The following is a 19,486-nucleotide window of genomic DNA, read 5'->3' on the forward strand; positions in this document are numbered from 1 at the left end:
GTGACTGGACAACGCTAGAGTTCATATAACAACATTGAGGTATGTAAACCGCTTAATTCTCGTTCCTGTAGAAGCAGGAGATAATCCTGGCGAGAATACCGTAAGGATTCCACGCTGCAGGTGGTTATGAACCTTGACTCCATCAAGTTTGCGAAGGCCCCCCGTCGCTTCGTCGCAAGATATGATTATCGGATATGACATGACTCACAAGCCTCGTGCATGGTATGATAAAGACAATTGAATAGGATAGGCGAACACAATTTCACGATGATCGAGAAAGCACATATACCTAATAAGCTCCTGGTTCAATTCGGAAAAGAACATCGACTTCCAAGCCTCGGCCATGGTGCGGAAAATGATAACCACCGATATGGGCGCAGCTTGTCACTGCAGTGCTGCGCAGGCATTTGTGAATGTTTTCCGACAACGTATTGAAAGAATATTATGTGTGTCCATAACAGGAACACTAAATCTATATACTATGTCTCAATGGTGTTGTAACATGAAACGAAAAGTTCCTATTTCTTCTGTCTGAAAATATAGGATGGCCTAACTTGAACATGCTGTGAAAATGCACAATGTTTTATGTATGTAGGGGAATACCGTACAAATATACCCCTGCTATGAAAACACATAAATTTCCCCGATGTTCTTTCAATAGGAAAACATTGACAAATGCCCGTGTGTAGGGCGCTGTGCAACTGCAGAATCAAGGTACTGCCAGCGAATGACTCAGCACAAAGATTTACTGCTCCTACGAAAAAAAGGAAGCTGATCTCCGCGTTACACCTAAGGTGGAGGTCGTTGAAAATAGGTATCCGTAACATGGCCGCTGGCGATTGGTAAGGCGTATGAAGTTGCCGAACGCGGATGGTAAGGGGAGATTGGAAAAGCGTCATGATTGTCATCTCCGTCGAAAACGGTGGAATCGCGGAACATGATGCACTGACGTTGACAGTATTTGGGTAAAGGTTCTGGGCAAAATAAGGATCCGGCCGCCTTATAGCATTTATATAACGCAAATGCGGAAGGAGAAACTTGACGCCATTGAGATACTGAATGGCAGACTGATCATAATTATAATCTCGGCTCACCACCTACACGATGCAGCACAAGAGGGGAAATATCGTGGAACGCAATACGTCTTTATTTGAAGCTTTCTAGCCAACTGAATTGTAGCTCGTGTTTTGAAAGGAGGCACTACGGCTGGATTAAGCCGACCTTGAGAATTTACACAGGTCAGGTTATAAACTTGGTTCAAAATTCGCGGAGTGCGTAAGATATGACGTGAAGAATTGGATGTATGTACATTTTTACTCACTGTTCTGAATTGGGAGGAAGCGGCCACGAGAATAGCACAGGACAAAGGGCTTGTGAGTGGCAAAGATGACCTGAGCGTTGGAAACACAAGTGAGCAGATCTACGTAGACACACTGTGCAACTTAGGTACGTAGCTAGCCGGGCAAACCTGACGGGGAAGAGGAATCGCGGGCTCGGAAATGGTTTCCAGGTATAAGCGCGGAGCCAGGCTAATTCGGGTGTCCAGAGTTGCATCACGCGGACCCACGAGAAACGGCAGACCGTCGTTTCGCTGGTTTGGATAACTGTAGTTTTCGTCTCAGTACAATCGGAATCGGAGTGGGTCATACTATGTAGACCACACCGTATCTACCTGGGACATGTTCCACTTGTCTCAAAGGACCACCTTAACTGATTCCTATGATCCAATTCAAAGAAAGAAAAGTCCGAAGGTGCGGTCGGTTGTCCTAATCAGTGGGTATTTTCGAAAATAGCCGATGGAACGACGTACCGGACGGTATCTATTCGGTTTGAAGGGGTACGATTCTACTACATAATCAATAGATTTAGTTTTTTAAAGACAAAGCTAAAGTGGACTTTGGCCATGTCTTTTTGTGTGAAATGAAAACAAATATGACACAGGGTCGTCCTCCGGGTATTTAAGTCAGTGGCTGGTAGAGGATAAAAAGGGTTGTGTTGGAACTCAGCGCAACATCCGACCCCTCTTACTTTCTAACTCCATCACTGACAGTCCGCCTTAGTCCGCCATCTCAGCGAAAGTCTCATTGTTCGAGGTAGGTTCTCACAATCGAAAACTGACATATTGCTGTCAATTGACAATCTCCCATCATGTGCTTATCGTCTTCCAGTAAATCTGTGTGCTTGGTCAACTTTTCATCTTTGAGCTCACAACCCTCTCTTCGGTATCCTTAAACTTCTCAACGTTCACGAGCTGCGAGCTGTACAACTTCGGTTCCCACCACGTGAACAAGAACAGGGACCAAGGGCCGGAAGTGCGTCGAACTCGTGTAGCAAAGAGCCCTGAGCTAATCTTCCGAATCGTACTAATTCTTCCGCTCCTCCACCGTCTTTCCTACTTACCTCGTGCCTTTACCCACAGCAATATTCTTTCAACTTCCTATACATCCATAAAAGTCAACAATCTTGAACCATAGTTAGGGTCGCCACATACAGTCCCTTCTTCTCTCGCCCTCAGCAGCATGTCTTCTGTGGAGCGCAATCAAACGCCGGACGGCGACGACCTCGCTGAGGCGCAGTCTACAGACCTTCAGCCTCAAATGACCGTCCATCCCGTTAATGGCTATTCTAGCATGCCCATGCATATGTATCCTTTCCCACCCGGCCTAGTTGCCACACAACCTCTTCGCTCCAAGCGCAGGCAAGTCAAGAACGCTTGCACAAACTGTCAGAAGGCATGCAAGAAGTGTGACGACGCCCGTCCTTGCCTCCGTTGCGTCAAATATGGCATCGCTGAAGAGTGTGTCGATTCCCAACGCAAGGAGAGGAAAAAAGGCGTGAAAAGGGGACCCTACAAGAAGCGCGATGGCAAAGGTAAGATCATACTCCCTCCATTTGTGCAGTACTCTGAGACGCCACTCGTCCATTCGTTCCATCCATGCTCTTATCTGATTGGTTCCTTCCTCTTCGTTCTGACTGTCGTTGAGATCGCGTAGGCACCAATGCCGACATTGGCGATGTGCCCGAGCAACCCAGCATTCCCGTCACGACGGAAGTGCCAACCCAGTCGGCGTCGCCGCCTTTACAGGCGACGTATATGGCGCCCATTGGGTATTCCATGTTCCCGGGTCAATTTCCCGGGTCACCTACTCCCAAGCCTGGTGAGGCCTCCCCAGCGTACTATCCCCAGTTCTATGCAATTACGCCGGTGCCTCATCCTGGACAGAATGGGCATCCAGGTCAAGACCCAGAACAGGGCTACCCGTCCATGGCCCAGTATATTCCGGCCGCATTCCTTCCGTATGCGCCACAGTCGTATGGGTACATGTATCCACACCGCCCTGACGGGATGCAGATGATGAACCCCCATTACGCTCCGTATCCCCAGATGTACGGGAAGCCACCTTCGGCTGGAGGGTCAAGCGACTCTGGGCATCTCAATGGGCGGAATCACGGTGACGACTAAATGAGGTGTATAGCATCTCGGAGGATTCCTTTCCCCCTTTAACTTCTTGATTTCGTGCGACGTGCCCCTATGATGTCGTTTTGTACATTAAACGGAGGGCTTGTGTTCAACCTATATGCACCCCATTTCGCCTTGCCTGCGCTGTCCTCTGTACTGTTATATAGCACTGTCCATACCTCGTAGTTCGTTGTGCCTAGGTCTATTTGCTTGATGCATTGCTGCCTTTGCCATCTTTGACTGATCTCCATTTGCTTCAACATGAGTCACTTGACATGATGTACTCTTTGAGTTCAATTAAATTCACGCCTTTGTCAAATTCCATGTATTATATTGGAACGTGGATACTAGAACATCCTCCGCACGAAGGCCACGAGGAGAGTGAACGTAACAAGCAAATGAATCGGATAATGCGCCCATTCGCCTTGTGCAGCATTCATCTCAAGTCGAGCCTCTGAAGAGGCCGGTAGCACCCCTCACCGTGATTCTGCCCCGTCAATCAATACCCCACTATTCCCTAAATTGTATGCCCTTACAGAATCTCGATCCACAGGCACCCATAGCTCGCGGGAATGCAGTGAAGCGTCGCTGTGTTCTGCGCTCCGCGGCGCTGGGTTTCCATGGTCCTGTACCGGAATGTTTTGCTTACGGATATCGATAATGATAGAATTTATTTGGGAGATGCCAAGATGCTTGATTCGGGTTGACGCATGAGCCTGGGAGCGAGAAGGGATCTGCGAAGAGAGAATTTGGTATGAAAGTTAGCGCTCGAATGCGCCTGAGGTAATAACGCTTGACCCACGGTGTGATGAACAGGACTTCGGCTCATCCGAGGGCAACTGCCGAGCCCAATGGTCATATTTCGAACCAAGAACATGTGCAAGTGGTACCCGTTTATGTGCAACGACCAGGCCCACTGAGTGGCAGTCCACTTCCAAGGTGGCGACTATACGGCCAAATGCAATTTCCCAGCTTGACGGCGCGATTTAGTCCTTCTTTCTCAGCGGCAATCCGACCATGGGACCAACATCGAGGCATTTCCGGCGAGAAATGGAAGCAACGGTGGCGAAGAGTGACTCGAAGGATAACTTGAAGAACTATCACTTCATTATGCGTCCTATTCAAGTTGCCACGTTGGCACCCCAGAACTCTAGTCCATCGAAATGGAAGCGAGCGACGCGAGTATTCGAAAGGGCTCGAGGCCTAGCGATGGGCACGGCGAATTTATTGGATATCTCAGCGAAAAATTATCCATACTTGCGCATTGCGCATCATCGAGGAGCAGGACAACGCAGAGAGTTGGTATCCGTGATAAACGCGCGATAATCGAGCCGGAGCATGCGAGAAGGTTGAAACACACTCGTTTTCAATTGGGCGTTATGTTGCAGGAAAATCCACGGGACTGAGGTACGTGTTATGCACTGTATGTGCTTCGATAGTCACTCAGATCATTCATTGTGACTGTGCTCGGACTCACATCGCCAGAGTGTCGGAGATCTACCAATTCCAGGACTCGTATGCTTCTGCTGCGGTCACCGTGCGACGTCTCGTTAGCCGTGGTCCTGATAACATCCTCAGAGAGTAAGCAATCGTTGAGACCTGAGGGTGTGGTCTTCATGGAACAGACTCCGGAAATAGGGGGATGACAGCAGGCCCAATGGGTTCAAGCGTGGCGACAGCTAGGAAGTAGTGACCGTAAACCTAGACATGCCTGGGATGGATTCCTGAGCATAGAATTCCGTATCAAAGCCGTACGGACGCCTACAGATTGGATTCACTTACTGAGATCTTATCCAGTCCCAGCACATGTATAGCGGAAGCCAACTGGAGCCGTTTCTTGCGCGGCATGATGGCCGTCGAGATAATTATCCGGGTCAGTCTTCGCTCGGGTCTATCCTCTATTGCGATGGGGGACAAACGGGGCTCGAGAGCTTGCATTTGTGACGCGATTATTGTTCTGTTGTTGGCCCATTTCCGCACCTCGCCTTCAAAGATGTGGCTGTCCAAAAGCATACCTCGGATACCTCTAGATGTGGTTTGATTCTTCTCGCAAGGACTTAGGTTTTCTGATCCGACCGGTTTCAGAGGGGAGATCTGAGATGATTGATGTGTTCTGAAAGACGTGAGTTAAAGAACGGGAACATCGATTAGAACTGATAGGCCCTCACCCGGATCTGAAAGGATCTCCTTTGTTTCAAAGCTGTCCATCATTGACTAGTACTGACAGGCTTCATCGTTTCAAGGTTGTCCGTTATCGAAGGGCAGAAATGCTTCCGTCTTCTTGCAAAATTCGTGTGGGCAAAATTCGTGGGCTTGGTGAGGCTTGGTGGCACATCGGTTCATCGATTCTTCATGACAAATTCGAGGTCGAGATCTCGTGATTAAGGCGACGAGCGACGTAGGGTTGGCAGTTACCAGGCGTGTTGTGTTATTCCTGCAGCGCTTCCAGTGTTGACAGCGCAACGGCCAGCCATGATGATTTGACTATTGTGGCACAGTCACAGCAGATCTTGCATGACATAGGTGATCCGCAACCCCCACTGAACAAATAATAGTTGGAGTTGACACCATACCGGTGCATGCGCCTCATACTTACTCATTCCTCCTCACCCGTCCTGCAGATGTTTTTCTTGCCGCTTATGACCAAAGTAGAAAAATATTATACTGCGTGAAAAATCAAGAGCTTCGGGTAAGTGCAAACAAGCCAGGCAAAATTCATGTCAGCTACCACGCCATTCCTTGGCGGCGCCCCCTTATTTCCTCGCAGTTCTGCACCATGCTAATTATATTTTCTTCACTAACCAAGGTCACTCGCCAGTTCTTGGTTTGGATGCGACAGGTTTAGCGGAATAGTTCCGCAACATCCAACACCCAAGGCGCTCCCGCAGAGATACAAAGTCGTTTCCATAGGATCTAATTCTTCAACAGTGAAATGGCCGACAATTTCCGTGTACAGGATGAACATTGAACGGACAAGCTGAAATTTCGAATCGGAAAAAGAATGATCCTTGCGACAAGTGTTGTGCGCATCGGACTGAGGTCCACATTCATACCTTAACCGCCACGCCCTGGGCCACAGAGAATTGGAGATTCAGTGTGTTCGGGGTCAAGTATCGAAAACTACGCGAGGACGTTTTTTCAGCCGCCTGAAAAATTTCCCCCCTCCGTTTGTTTCGCTAGTTTCAGATACAAGGAACCTCAGGTCCCTGACTCCTACAATGTCTCCGAACAAAGGATGGAGTCAGTACCCCCTGCTACAATCGTTCGTACTGCATCGTGTACTAGTCCATGCTCTCCCCCCCTTGCATATAAGGCAATTTTCCTTTGCACCCAGTTGTTTCGATTCAGTGGGATTCAGTATAGCAAAGGGACGTGATTTAATAACAGATGGATCACGCTTCTATCTGTATTTTCCGAAGACCTGGTTCTAGGAGCAGACAACGGGGGGCAAGATTAGATACTAGCATCATTTTAGCGGGAGACTGGTGATTTAGGGTGGACTGTATATGCCACAAACACCATGGTTTGACTCAATTCCGACAGCCTCTTTAGTTGGAGAGGGTCGATTTAAAATGCGCTCATTGTCTGTCAAACCACGCGCGGGGGGTTTAATTTCATTTATACTGAGCTAATGCTAGTGGGGTCGCGTGATACCTAGCGTCGTCGCGAGCGACGTGTTCCGCGTTTGAGCCTGATACAAATTTCATTCACTCTTAGTCACTCAGTACTCAGTCAGTCACTGGGCGTGTTCGTCGAAGTCAATGCACTTTTCATGTGTCCCCCGGGATTATTGCCAATCCTTTTCAGTTCTCCTATGAGGAGTAGACAGAATTTACTAATGATTCAGCTAATCCTAAACAGGCTTAGCGGGCGACTCTGAGTTGAGTCTAGCCTCTTTCTAACCTGGGGACGCTATGTGCGCAAAAATGCAGCGCTTCTTCAAGATTCAAGCGTTGCTCTTTCACGGTCGTCCTATGCACGATCCGCCATTTTTGAGGAACCCTTTTAGGCTCTCCTGAATCGTACGAGGCCCGACCAATTACAGACACTCTTCAAAGTTAGTTCGATGTGCAAGTACTTAGCTAAAGTATCTTACATATTATGTAAAAGACAGCTTTCGTTCATAACATGACCAAACACACATATTTCGAGTCGAATTTGAATATTGTAAGAAATGCACACCCTGCAAGGTTATCTAGTAGCTGCTACTACTAAGATACCTGATCAAAATCTCACTCATGGATCAACAACCACCCTTAGGTCGCCCAAAAAACAAAGATGGCGGGTTGTTGAAACGTTCACTTACCTCTTTGTTCTCTCTTATGGGTCTCCAACTTGGTTCTCGTCTATTGACTTTTGTTCTGAATCAAGCACTGTTTCGATTAGCCTCTCCACAAGCATACGGGACTGCTGCAATTCAATTTGAGCTTATATTAAGCACCATACTGTTTCTCAGCAGGGAAGGTGTCAGGAATGCGCTGCTCAGAGCATGGCCGCGGAATACTATCCATACCCAAGGGTCAAATTCTAACGACGACCACGTACCTGCTTTCACAAATCTATCTGCATTACCGATTATCCTGGGACTTCCAGTGTCTCTAGCTACGACAGTTGCATATTCTACTCTTGCCAGTGATGATGTTCGTCGTCAGCCGCATTTTCACGTGGCGTTAACGATCTATATGTTCGCCGCGCTAAGCGAGCTCTTCAGCGAACCCATGCATAATCGGTATGTAGTTAATTTCAGTGACATACATTTTCTCTCAACTTGCCAGGGCCATGGGTGAAGTTCGCACTGGAGTTAGAGTAAGAGCTGAAGGTCTCGGGATAACGTGCAAGACTCTTGTCACTTATCTTGTCCTCCTTTATGACACGACTAGACTATATTCCGGGGAATTCGCGCTCGTGGCTTTTGCGCTGGGCCAACTTGCATACAGTAGTGTGGTGTTTTTCAGTTACGTGTATCAAATGGGGTATCCCACGTTTTTGCCGACTCGTCTTGCTACACGACAGGAATCCGAAGCGGTTGCTTCCAGGTGAATCCATCCCCTTGTTCAATAGGCAACTTCTCTGATTACGGTTGTCAGATCAACGTTCTATCACATTGCCTCGCAATACTTTGACATTAGCAGTCTGCGTTTGTCTTTGACCATGACTGGGCAATCCATCGTCAAACATATTTTGACAGAGGGAGACAAGATTATATTGTCTTGGTGGAGCCATTTGGAAGATCAAGGAGGGTACGCGATCGCCGTGAACTATGGTGCGCATCATTTCAGACTGGGTTGTTTCGGGTATAGTGATGATCCAACTTTGTACAGGTTCCCTAGTTGCACGAATAGTTTTTCAACCTCTGGAGGAAACATGTAGAGTTTACTTTTCGAGAACTTTGTGCCCCCTGGCTGAGGCAAAATCTACGTCGAGTGGTCCACAATTTGACAGACGCTCACTAGGTCAAGCCTCAGAAATCTTGCTGTCACTGGTCTCCATCCAACTAGTTTGTTCCGTCCTTGTCATTGTATTTGCCACCGTCTATCTTCCGATCTTTCTGCACCTATTGCTCCCGATACAGTACCTATCAACAAGTGCCCCCGGAGTTCTCGCAGCTTGGATATGGTACATCCCTGCCCTCGCCATCAATGGTGTACTTGAAGCTTTCTTCTCGAGCATCGCAACTTCTAAAGATCTTCGAAGACAAAGCAGGTGCGTACTTCATTCACCATGGTTTATATTAAATTAAATTAAATGATCAGATGGCTCGTTGGTTTTTCCGTCGTATTCATTGTTTCTGCGATTGGATTCTACGCCTCGGGCTTCGGTGATGTCTCTCTGGTATATGCAAACATAATCAACCTGGCAGCCCGGATAATCTACGCCGCGCAATACGCTTCGACCTTCTTTGATAGAAATAAAACTGCTCATAGATGGAAAGCCTCAGCACCAACATGGCAATTCCTTCTAGCTGCCGTGTTATCTTACCTGGCGATCTCCATGACCAAAATACACCATCAGGCTGTCATTCTACTTCAAACGAAAGGCCGCGGAGCAATATTTTCCGCGCTCGTTATGTCTCATTTAGCGCAGGGGGCCGGGATGGGATTGTGTTGTGTCGTAACATGGTGGCTAACGTCTGGCCGATACTTGGTGAGACGGGCACCCGTGAAAACTGATTGATTTGCGTGTATAACCCGTCCAATCTTTATTGGTGTCCCCCACTTTTCAATCGTATCGCATTTTTTATCTCGCACTGCATCTCGTATGTAAATGATTGAATTATTAACATTATCCATGTTCTGTACGCTCGATCAAGTGTCAAGCTACACAAATCTACTTCATACAGTAATGCTTGAATGATTCGTTCTAAATTTGTCATGCTGTACTGCCACCATACTAAGCATCACTACATAGATTCACTACTACACTACTAGTAGCATCACTGACTGGCCAGGTAGTAGTACATTGCTTCCTTGCGCCTAGAGCTTCGGTGCTGCAGCTTCAGAGTTCTTCAATTTGATCGTTGTTACGGATCATGGCATCCAAGGAGGAAATCGCAGAGTTAGATGAGGTATGTCGTGCATTAATTCGCAGTAGACGTGAAAGGTTGTTTACACAACAGGCAGAATCAATTGACAGCCGACGGTGGCGAACTTTACTTATTTCAATGGTTATCGAATCTGGAGAGAAATCTTAGAAATGCGAGCACCGTATGTGGATTCGTAATGGCTCTATTTCCCTCCAATTTCACGTTTTGCAGGAAACGCTCAAGGAGACGCAGGCTTCAGTGGAAGCCACGCTACTGAAAGTGCTTATACCTTCGGAACCATATCCTTGTCCTGGTCGGGCCGCTTCGCAATCTAGCTGCAAGATGCCTTCTAGTCTTGTATCATCGTGGAGAATCCAGGTCATTATTTGACACGCTAAGGGTGTTGCTCAAGCCGGCCTCTGACATCAAAGCCACGGATAAGGACTCGACTCGAATGTCAGCACGAAATATATGCTTTATCAGTACTTTTGAATAATCTTCCGCTTACAGCGCCGCATTTTGGACAATTGGAGAGTTGATGGAGGCCTTTGGCTCCCAGGTTCGATATTTCCCTCTTTTCCAATAGTGCGCTGATCGTCCGAGGCAGTTCATGTCCTTTATGGCCGAAACCGCCACTATCGCCATAAAAACATTGAGGTCATCTGCGGTGCGTAGAACATTTGCCGGTTGTTCGTTTTTCGTTTTCTCATCACCATCGAAGTCGCCGCATGTCCGATATCATGCGCTCACCATGCTCCGGAAAACCCTGGTTTCAGCCAAGAAGGCTTTGAGCGACTCCCTTGCAAAGGACATAATCAAGCAAATGAAGAATGGTTTAACTGATAAAGCTCTCCCCGTCCAGCGAGCTGCTGCTGCTGTGAGATTCTTGCCTGTGAACTGCATTTTGCGAACTGAACCGTGTGCAGGTCTTAGCGATCGTGTATACTCCTGAAGACTCCGTCACGCTCACAGATGTGGAGTCGATCATGAACGTTTGCGTTAAAAGTCTTGAAAACAGTGACCAGGTGACAACGCAATCGCTGGCGCAGCTAGTGGGACATATGCTCGCGGCCACCCAGATGGAACGTACCGTAGCGGTCGCAGAGCAGTCACAGAAAGGCAAGAAGGAACAAGAAGACTCCGATGTTTCTACTCCTGCGCATATCGTAGCCGAAAACACCAAAGTCCTTCTGACGCCAGGAGATATGCTATCACAAATCTCCACCCCAATTTAACAAAGCTCACAGCCGCAAAACCCGTGCGGGAATCTTCATGTTTTACGTCACACTGTTGGCAAAACTCGGGCCAGCATTTGTGGAAGCCAATTATTCTCTGCTTGTTGGTCACCTCATGACCGAGATCGTCTCCTATCCCAAGAATGGAGCCACGAGATATGACAAACTCTTCATTCGGAAGCTAGTCGGGCGCTCTTTTACGAGAGCTAATAGCGGTACGAATGCTGACTGAGCAGGGACAAATAGCTGCAATTCAAGATCTTTCCTTGTCATACTTGAAAAGATGGCCAGCATTAATGCCGGGGCAGGTGGCTCCATCTTCATCTATCCTAACAATAGCATTGGAGGAGGTTGCAGGTCTGCTGCAACAACTAGGTAATGCACCTCCGCCGGTTCAGGTAAGTCCTGCGAAGTTGGAACTTGAGTATATTCCTAAACTTGGCGTAGGACGCTGTCTCTGTACCATTGATGACGCTGCTTACACATCCAAGTCACTCGGTTCGTGTCAATGCGAGTTGGACCCTCCGTTGCTTCTGCTATTCTACCCCCCTCCGTTTACCGAAGGCAATATTGGCGATCACGGAGTCTTTACAACGCGACATTGAATCCCTCCAATCTCCTGCAGCTCCTTCAGACATTGATCGTCGGACACTTGGTCATTCCTATGGTTTGGCGGCTCTTATCGCTATTGTGCCACATCGCCCCCTATATGTGTCTTTTGACGTGTCAGCTAGCGTTCTTGACACTGCCACTCAACTCCTTAAGCGCGTTAGTGATCATGATGTTCATGTCGCAGGGGTAGAGGTTGAAGTTGCCTGGACGTTGATTGCATCTCTGATGCTGCTTGGACCAAATTTCGTCCGCTCACATCTACCTCAGCTACTGGTACTTTGGCGTAATGCATTACCGAAGCCTACTGCGAAAGACAACGTCTCAGGCCGGTCAGCTGCCGAATGGAAGTTTCTCCTGCATGTCCGTGAAAGTGCGCTTGGGGCAATCCTTTGTTTTTTGCTTCACAACAGTCAACTCACCACTCTTGACGTCGCCCGGAGAATCTCATCTCTGCTTGGAAATGCCCTCTCATTTTCAAACGTGTTCTTGTCACAGACTATTGAAGAAGTTTCCGGAACCTCGGTAATTGAAGATACTGGACCATCTATTCGAACTCGCGAGGCTTCTCTTCGACGTAGAGCATACCAATGCTTCTCCGCTCTTGGAACTTCCACTTTGACGGATTCTGTCCAATCAAGCTTATTGCAGTCCGTCCTTGCTGTTTTTGCGGGTCCCGATGTCGATAACATATCTGCAATGCAAGCCTCAATTGCGTCTACCTCCGGTAGTTTCACTTCAATCTGGCAGATGACAGATGGTTACGCATATGGACTCACTACGCTCGAAATATCCGAAGACGGGGTCGACCAAAGCACGTCTGAAAGTCCTCGCCGAGGTCACAGCAACAGCGATAGCATAGAACACTCAATAAGTGCCCTGGTAAGACATTGTCATCTGTGGATCTTCCTGCCAAATGTTGATCTACGCATATAGCTACGCAAGCCGATACTAGGAGCTTGTGAGCACGACATACTTTCTCTTTCTATGATAAGCCCGTCAGACGAGGAAAGCCGGTCTTTTAATGCCCCACCACCCGTGTCGTCAGTCTGCGACGCCGCTATCGAACTGTTTTCTCAGTTGCTGCCAGCCCAAGACTTGAGCACTACTCTGCGCACAATCAATCACTTGATAGAGTCCAACCGGTCTCCGAAACTTGACAAGAACGCTGGGAGGAGAGCCGCCGTGATGTTAAATAGTGTTGTGGCCATCGTACGAACATTGCGTGTCTCCATGATCTCGCATCATCGCCAATCTAAGGACACCCTTGGGCACTCACAAGTCGCTTCAGCTCTTGGAGCATTCTTGAAAGTAAGCTTGCCTTTAAACTGTGGTTCTGCCATGAGTTCTTCATCTCACTTGCAGGATGCTCTTGTGGATGGTGATCCCGCCCTAAGATCTGCTAGCAGCGAGGCCATTGGGCGCCTTGCCAATATATCTGGAAGCTCTTTCTTGACGAGTCAAACCAAGGTATTGGTCGATCACATCGTAAGCAACCGCGACCCCCCAAGGACGAGCTGGCTGTGCGCTTGCGTTCGGGTCTCTATACAGCCACGTCGGTGGACTCGCGGCAGCTCCCATCTTAAAAACAACTGTAAACCTTCTCATGTCGTTGAGCAATGATTCTCATCCGTTGGTCCACTTCTGGTCCCTCCGCGCACTGGGACATGTCATTAACGCCGCTAGTTTGGCCTTCGCTCCATTCGTGTCAAGCACCCTGGGAATGCTGCTCAAAATATACTTGTCGGACACTCACGAAGCCGAGGGAGGGACGCTGAACAACGCCAATATTGGTGGCGACTTGCAAGCTTACCCCCTTGTCTGCTACATTCTGGATGCAATCATCACTATTCTTGGCCCTGACGTTCATGACTCTCCAAGGACGAGAACAATTGTACTTGACCTCGTCCACGAATTTTCGGTGGAAGATGATGAACCCATCCTAGTGGAAGCCATAAGGTGCATCCAGCATCTTCTCATGTTTGCTCCCGAGCATGTGGACGTCCCCGAGATCGTGAATCGTTTCAGAAGGCACCTTAGTTCACCTAGAAGATGCCTCAAACTCGCAGCAATCGATGCCCTTTATCAATTGGTTCAGAAAGACGCTCTAGCAATGTCCCGATTAGGTGGAGATCGCCTCGTGGAGGATTTGTTTGGAATGCTAGACGGTGACCCGTCGATCGATGGAGTCAGAAACGTAATTTCAAGTTGGCTACTTCAGACAGCTATTCACAATCCATCCGCTTGGATTGACCTTTGCCAGAGGATCATGCTGCGCATAAATGCCTCCCAGAAAGTGGTCGATACAGCTAACAGTCTCATGGATGACGAAGGTCAATCGTTGAGTGCATCTATGTCAAACGATGACACACGGCAAGGCAACCTAGCCTTGGTTGCTACGTCACGCTGGAGGACGCAACTATTTGCACTGCGATGTTTACATGAAATCTGCACACTAGTTGCACGCTTCGGACGCAGAGAGCACATCGACATACCTTTCGCTCGTAGCCACGGCATTCCAGTGAACGGCCTCCTTGTATCTCGTGTCCCAGATTTGATCAAAATGGCCTTCACAGCATCTGCGGCATATGTCACAGAGATACGACTAGAAGGATTGGTCGTATTACGCGATGTCATCCAGGTAGGTGTACCGTGATTGTGTCACTTTCTTTTTATGTATTTTCAATAGGTGTTTTGCCAAGCCCCAGACCCTGACTATCCAGACGCTCTCCTGCTTGAGCAACATCAAGCACCTATCACAGCTGCACTTACTCCCGCCTTCTCTCCAGACTCCACTCCTGAAATTCTGTCTTCTGCCATCGATGCCTGTGCAGTGTTTGTTGGCTGCGGCGTTGTCAAAGATGTAAGTCGGATGGGGAGAATTCTCAAACAACTTACAACAGCACTTGGAGAGGTTGACGGTAGGCATGTCCAAATATCTCATCTATAAAGATATTCATATTTTCCAAGAATCTGGCAACTTAACTATGGGCAATTTTGTGGACTTGAGCCCAAATGCATCAGGCATGCTGAGGGTTTCTATCCTCTCCGCGTGGGCCCGTCTGGAAATTGCTAGTTCTGAGCAGACGTACCTTCTAGATGTCATCAAACCCTACAGATCGATCTTGGCACCGCAATGGATTGCGAGCCTTCGCGATTATGCTGTCATACGGGCAGATTCCGAATTCATACACGATGCGTCAGCGGTAGCTTTAGACCCGTCGTATGCAAGCCTCGGTAAAGTAGTTCTGCTCCCAGTAAGTTTCAATCCTGTCGATCGATTGTTATCAACGAATCTCACTTTTTCAGTACTACGCTTCTTCCTGGGCAACCATCCTACAAGCTGTTGCGAACGCTATGAACCGCTCCGATCAATACATTTCAGCTGCCATCCTTGGGAAGGAGGTGGGGACATCTGTTAATGGTATCGACTCCGCAGCAGAAGGGCCAGCGCCCCTTTTCTTCCCCCTCTTTGGCCTTATATATGAAGCACTCGCGACGTCCTCGCCAGATACCAGCTCACGAGGTGACACAGTGATTGCCTGCCTAGGGGCGCTGAAATGCCTTCTCGATCCTCGCTATTCAGGGAAAGCCCTTTTGGAGCCTACTATCTTTCAAGAATTCATGAGTCTCAGTCATCGAATGGCTATGACAGAATCTGCAGAGGTACTCATTCACCTGATTACTGTCCTGACCACTTTTGCCAAACACTTTGGCCAATATGTACCCGGAGGTGATCTCAGGCGAGTCTTCCAGAAATTGACCTTCACGAGAATCTCACACGCAGTCCAGCAGCAAGGGGAGTCAGAACAACGCAGCCATTCCTCCGGATTCGGTTCGCACTCATTGTCTCAAGATTTTTGCCTACACCCTTCGACACTCTCGTCACAATCCAGGAACGACGGCGATTCGTAAGTCTTTTAACCTTGACGTCATTGCATAACAAGATGCATGTTCTTGCAGAAGGCGATCTTCCCTGATATTGCAAAGATGATTTCTGGTTCCCTGGGTGCCTTCCACCTCATTGCCTCGACAACAGAATCTGATGTTCGAGAGGATGTACGGGGAATAGGCTGCGTGCTCTATGGCGGTACGAAAATCTCATCGGCGATTTCTCTTGCATGACCCGTTTCCAGAGCTGCTGAAAGATGAAACTTCGGAAGCGGATTTGGTGACTCCCACTCTTCCGGCTTTCAGATCCTTGTTGGCCGTTTCATGCCATCCTAATATCCGCGAACGTTACGGGAAGCTTATCCACGGCTTATTATCATCGTGTCTTTTGAACGTGGACGAAATGAGGTTTGCTCTTGAAATACTTACATGTTTGTGGGAGGCTAAAGTAACACAGGGGACGCGAAGGTTTGATCTCGTCGAGAAAAGTCAAAACGAATCTTCTCGCGGCGGTGCTCATCTTGACCGTCATTCCTGCACAAGTGGCGGTTTCTCGTGATGTGGTGGAACACCTGTTCTTTCTTATATCTCAGAAGCTTGAAGAAGGCGACCAGGTATCCTTTTCCTTCAATACTTCTCATGCGTGTCACTGAGGGCTTTTGCGTTTCAGCAGATGGCTATTGTGGCTGTTCACTGCGCCAAAACCCTTACAATCGCTGCGTCTGGAAGCGAACTTCTTCGAGCCTGCGTTCGGCTACTTCTTCCCGCACTAATCCAATATGTTGCCAAAATGGTACCTCGAGTGGATGATGGAACAGTGTCAGAGCAGCAGGCCATCTCGATAGACGAGGTTTGGAAAACATTTGCGACGCTCGTTTTGCTGGCTAAAGACGAACAACGTCAGTACCAGTGCTCACGGATTTGGTTTAATACCACATGATAACTGACTTTGATTGTGCAGGTTCCCGTCTCTTGAGTGTCCTGCTACCAACAATCACATTACTTCTACGCCCCTCTCAGATGCCTCCATCAACGATACACTCTAGTGGCGTAGCACACTTGCTTTCCCTGGCAGCTAGTTCGCCCGCGTCCTTCAAGGAGGCCACTACTCAGTTGGACCCCTCTGTGCGGGAAGTACTCGAGGTGTCGATTCGGAAGGCTGTCGAAGGTGCGGCGGGCCCAGTGCAGCAGAGCATGAAGCCGCAGATCTCTCTGAGATCATTTTGATAAAGTAATTACCACGTGTACATGCGTAGATCATAACATACATGAGGACAACATCTCATTGAACGATCTCAACATCGGCCTCTTCCGTCTGCCAATTTGGATGATTCCCAATGTACTCAGCGAGTCCATCAAGACAGATTGTGACTTCTCCAATATTTATCCGCTCCTGAGCCATGAAATACCAACACCTATTCAAAAGTTCCCATAGTTTGTCATGCATCCACCGCGAGACATCTTCCGGCTCAGTTGGGCGAAGAGGTAGACGTCCATCGTTGATGTCCATGATAACAGTGAGATCACGTTTTCTGTGCGAATAGGGTGCCTGCTTGGTTACAAGCTCCAGGATAGACATTCCGAACGCGAAGACGTCGCTGGCTTTGGTGGGCTTGACATCGTCGCCACCCAGGAGTTCCGGAGCATTCCAACGCACGTTGGAGGACCCAGTATAAGCAGTGAATCCCTCCCTCCCGAGCACTTCGTCTAGGACCTGAGTATGTCCGAAGTCACCAATGCATACTACACCCTACATCGAGAACTGAGTCAGACCCTTACTATTAACTGAGGTGGAAAGGTCACGCACTTCGGAGGAAACCAGCATATTATTCTGGTTCGAAACTGTGAACGAACATATCTGCTTGCAAATCTTAGCGACTTACACATTTCACTACTCGTAGGGTCAGAACGATTGTCCTCACGAAGTACAGAGATGCACTCACGATTCCCATGAACAATGTTGCTTCCATGAAGATACTCGATGCCCTTTGCGGCTTGTGCGAGCTGAGTGTTATCAAAATGAATTTCGACGCAATGATCGGGCTACTAGCATACTTGCCAAAGTTAGAGGGTTGATGTCGGGGTTCTTGGTGCGATATCTGAGCACAATTAACAACGGCGATGTACTGCACTCCGGCATCACATACTCTAATACATTGCCATTTTCTTGCCACGTCGACACCTGCGTGGAACGTAGAGCTTTTATCAGGTAATAAACATGATTACAGGAGCAGGGATCTTACGATGTGAATAGGTCCCAAGTTGGTGATGACACCGTAAATTGTCAGAATGTTGTCGTGTTTAAGCTTTTCCCACACATTCATTTCGTGCTCATAGCGCTATACGACACATCAATGATAGTTGTGAGTCATGTAAACGAACACTACCATACCTTGGTCATTCTTCTGGCTTTCGTAGGGTCGGTGATACTGCGCAAGGTTTTGAGCGCGACCTTGGAGAGGTGTCAATCATCCAGTTACATAACATCTTCAAGGACCGGCTTGCTTTCTCTCCTAACATTTCTCCTAGCCAGATGTCGCTGTACGTTCCAGAGCATATTGGAGTAGAGCCGCCGACCTTTTTGACCTGATTGTTCAAGACTTTGAGTGTCGGAGGTACGTTTGTCAGGCGGCGTAAATCTGTTAAGGCACTTTGAATCTGAGTTTGCACCGTTACCTCCAGTGAGGAAGAACGGGAGGATGATGGGGATTCAACTATTGGTCCCCCAAATAACATTCGGTCCGGTGACTGGGAGTTTTCACGCGGTGATTGCAAGCACAGTTGTATCAAGCGCTGTAAAGGGATAATGAGGATCCAAGAAAGAAAAACATCAAGCGCCACCAGAACTTGCCTCCTGGCCGGTTTTCATGAGATCAAATGCATCCTGACCCCCAGCGTTGTGCCGTTGGACTGCGTCCAACACCTGCTGTGGGGATATCATCAGCTGTGCCAGCTTTTCCTCCATGCGATCTTGATTCGTTTTCATGAGGTCCATAGATTGTTTTCTGCATGATCATGACAGATAGGGGATTTTTGACCTGTCAAAAGCTTCAACATATGAGTACGGGCAGCAGGAGTGGGCTTACGTGCAGGCGCTCCATAGCTGCGTTCACATCGTTCTGGCACCTATCCAGGTCGTTTTCTATTTGAGATCTCTTGACTAAGGCACTGCGTAAGCGCATGAAAGCTCGTGATAGCCGCGACACGCACAGAAGCTTTTGACTTTACTATATTGTGACCATTTTTGTATGCGGTCTCGTACAGCATAAAGGACGCTGTCTCGATGCTATGAACATTTCTCCAACGGGGAGAATAAGGAGCCAAACTACGCACAACTCAGCATCTTCTAAGGAGGATCGCATCTCATCGCCAGCAGGTCCAACTGCGTGATCACTGATCAAGTTCAGCAACGAAGTACATCGGTGAGCAAGTTGGGCAGACTTGCGCTGACAGGGATAATGTTGTGTCTTAGGCTAGAGTAAGTGTTAAAGTGAGAGAAGCGCACCTTGTGGATGGCCACTTGGTTGCAAGCAGTGTTGATGGCCTGGAGTGCCATCCCAGCCCCCTGGGCGTACGGGACACCAGATGCGGCACCAGCTATCTCGAGAACTCCCAATGTTGGGCTCACGATGGTGTTAAATACACTCATGAGAGAAACTCCTACAGGACACGGGAGTACGATGAGATGCGATACGTAGCGTCTGTTATAGGGGAGTTCTCTGCGTGTTTTCTGGGCAGGGGACATGCTGTGCGTGCATGCCGTGCATG

The 19,486-nt window shown here is 48.3% G+C and overlaps 5 protein-coding genes across 5 annotated transcripts; 3 read left to right on the plus strand and 2 right to left on the minus strand.

The window, feature by feature from the left end:
- Positions 1 to 2,597: 2,597 nt before the first annotated feature.
- DFJ58DRAFT_718826 (uncharacterized protein) lies at positions 2,598 to 3,463 on the plus strand (the record flags this gene model as incomplete). Its single annotated transcript, XM_041384534.1, has 2 exons — positions 2,598 to 2,871; positions 2,994 to 3,463. 2 exons carry the CDS (start codon positions 2,598 to 2,600, stop codon positions 3,461 to 3,463), a joined length of 744 nt encoding a protein of 247 aa, XP_041237750.1.
- A 792-nt stretch (positions 3,464 to 4,255) lies between these two features.
- DFJ58DRAFT_862229 (uncharacterized protein) lies at positions 4,256 to 6,425 on the minus strand (the record flags this gene model as incomplete). The annotated part of the gene is made up of 8 exons (XM_041394067.1): positions 4,256 to 4,881; positions 4,938 to 5,022; positions 5,088 to 5,161; positions 5,243 to 5,554; positions 5,686 to 5,782; positions 5,876 to 5,944; positions 6,057 to 6,075; positions 6,263 to 6,425. 8 exons carry the CDS (start codon positions 6,423 to 6,425, stop codon positions 4,732 to 4,734), a joined length of 969 nt encoding a protein of 322 aa, XP_041237751.1. The 3' UTR covers positions 4,256 to 4,731.
- Positions 6,426 to 7,643: 1,218 nt separating this feature from the next.
- DFJ58DRAFT_908253 (Rft protein-domain-containing protein) lies at positions 7,644 to 9,755 on the plus strand. Its single transcript, XM_041395099.1, has 5 exons — positions 7,644 to 8,189; positions 8,236 to 8,496; positions 8,548 to 8,723; positions 8,782 to 9,163; positions 9,214 to 9,755. The coding sequence occupies exons 1-5, from the start codon at positions 7,699 to 7,701 to the stop codon at positions 9,632 to 9,634; spliced, it is 1,731 nt and encodes a 576-aa protein (XP_041237752.1). The 5' UTR covers positions 7,644 to 7,698; the 3' UTR covers positions 9,635 to 9,755.
- An 88-nt stretch (positions 9,756 to 9,843) lies between these two features.
- On the plus strand, positions 9,844 to 17,013 carry DFJ58DRAFT_815265 (armadillo-type protein). Its single transcript, XM_041391690.1, is given in 23 exon segments — positions 9,844 to 10,025; positions 10,081 to 10,164; positions 10,215 to 10,296; positions 10,319 to 10,439; positions 10,494 to 10,542; positions 10,591 to 10,650; positions 10,705 to 10,860; positions 10,910 to 11,167; positions 11,187 to 11,402; positions 11,425 to 11,616; positions 11,666 to 12,709; positions 12,764 to 13,138; positions 13,193 to 13,286; positions 13,339 to 14,468; positions 14,517 to 14,748; positions 14,798 to 15,084; positions 15,137 to 15,570; positions 15,623 to 15,742; positions 15,775 to 15,917; positions 15,964 to 16,126; positions 16,176 to 16,332; positions 16,389 to 16,617; positions 16,680 to 17,013. The coding sequence occupies 23 exon segments, from the start codon at positions 9,990 to 9,992 to the stop codon at positions 16,943 to 16,945; spliced, it is 5,928 nt and encodes a 1,975-aa protein (XP_041237753.1). The 5' UTR covers positions 9,844 to 9,989; the 3' UTR covers positions 16,946 to 17,013.
- On the minus strand, positions 17,001 to 19,463 carry DFJ58DRAFT_734199 (kinase-like domain-containing protein; the record flags this gene model as incomplete). Its single annotated transcript, XM_041386445.1, has 14 exons — positions 17,001 to 17,468; positions 17,526 to 17,549; positions 17,602 to 17,609; positions 17,662 to 17,712; positions 17,774 to 17,817; positions 17,866 to 17,900; positions 17,962 to 18,057; positions 18,111 to 18,147; positions 18,204 to 18,572; positions 18,608 to 18,756; positions 18,805 to 18,878; positions 18,929 to 18,993; positions 19,052 to 19,164; positions 19,224 to 19,463. 14 exons carry the CDS (start codon positions 19,461 to 19,463, stop codon positions 17,001 to 17,003), a joined length of 1,773 nt encoding a protein of 590 aa, XP_041237754.1.
- Positions 19,464 to 19,486: the final 23 nt, after the last annotated feature.

The sequence above is a fragment of the Suillus subalutaceus genome (genome assembly GCF_016647625.1).
Source record: "Suillus subalutaceus strain FC151 chromosome Unknown DFJ58scaffold_169, whole genome shotgun sequence".
NCBI lineage: Eukaryota > Fungi > Basidiomycota > Agaricomycetes > Boletales > Suillaceae > Suillus > Suillus subalutaceus.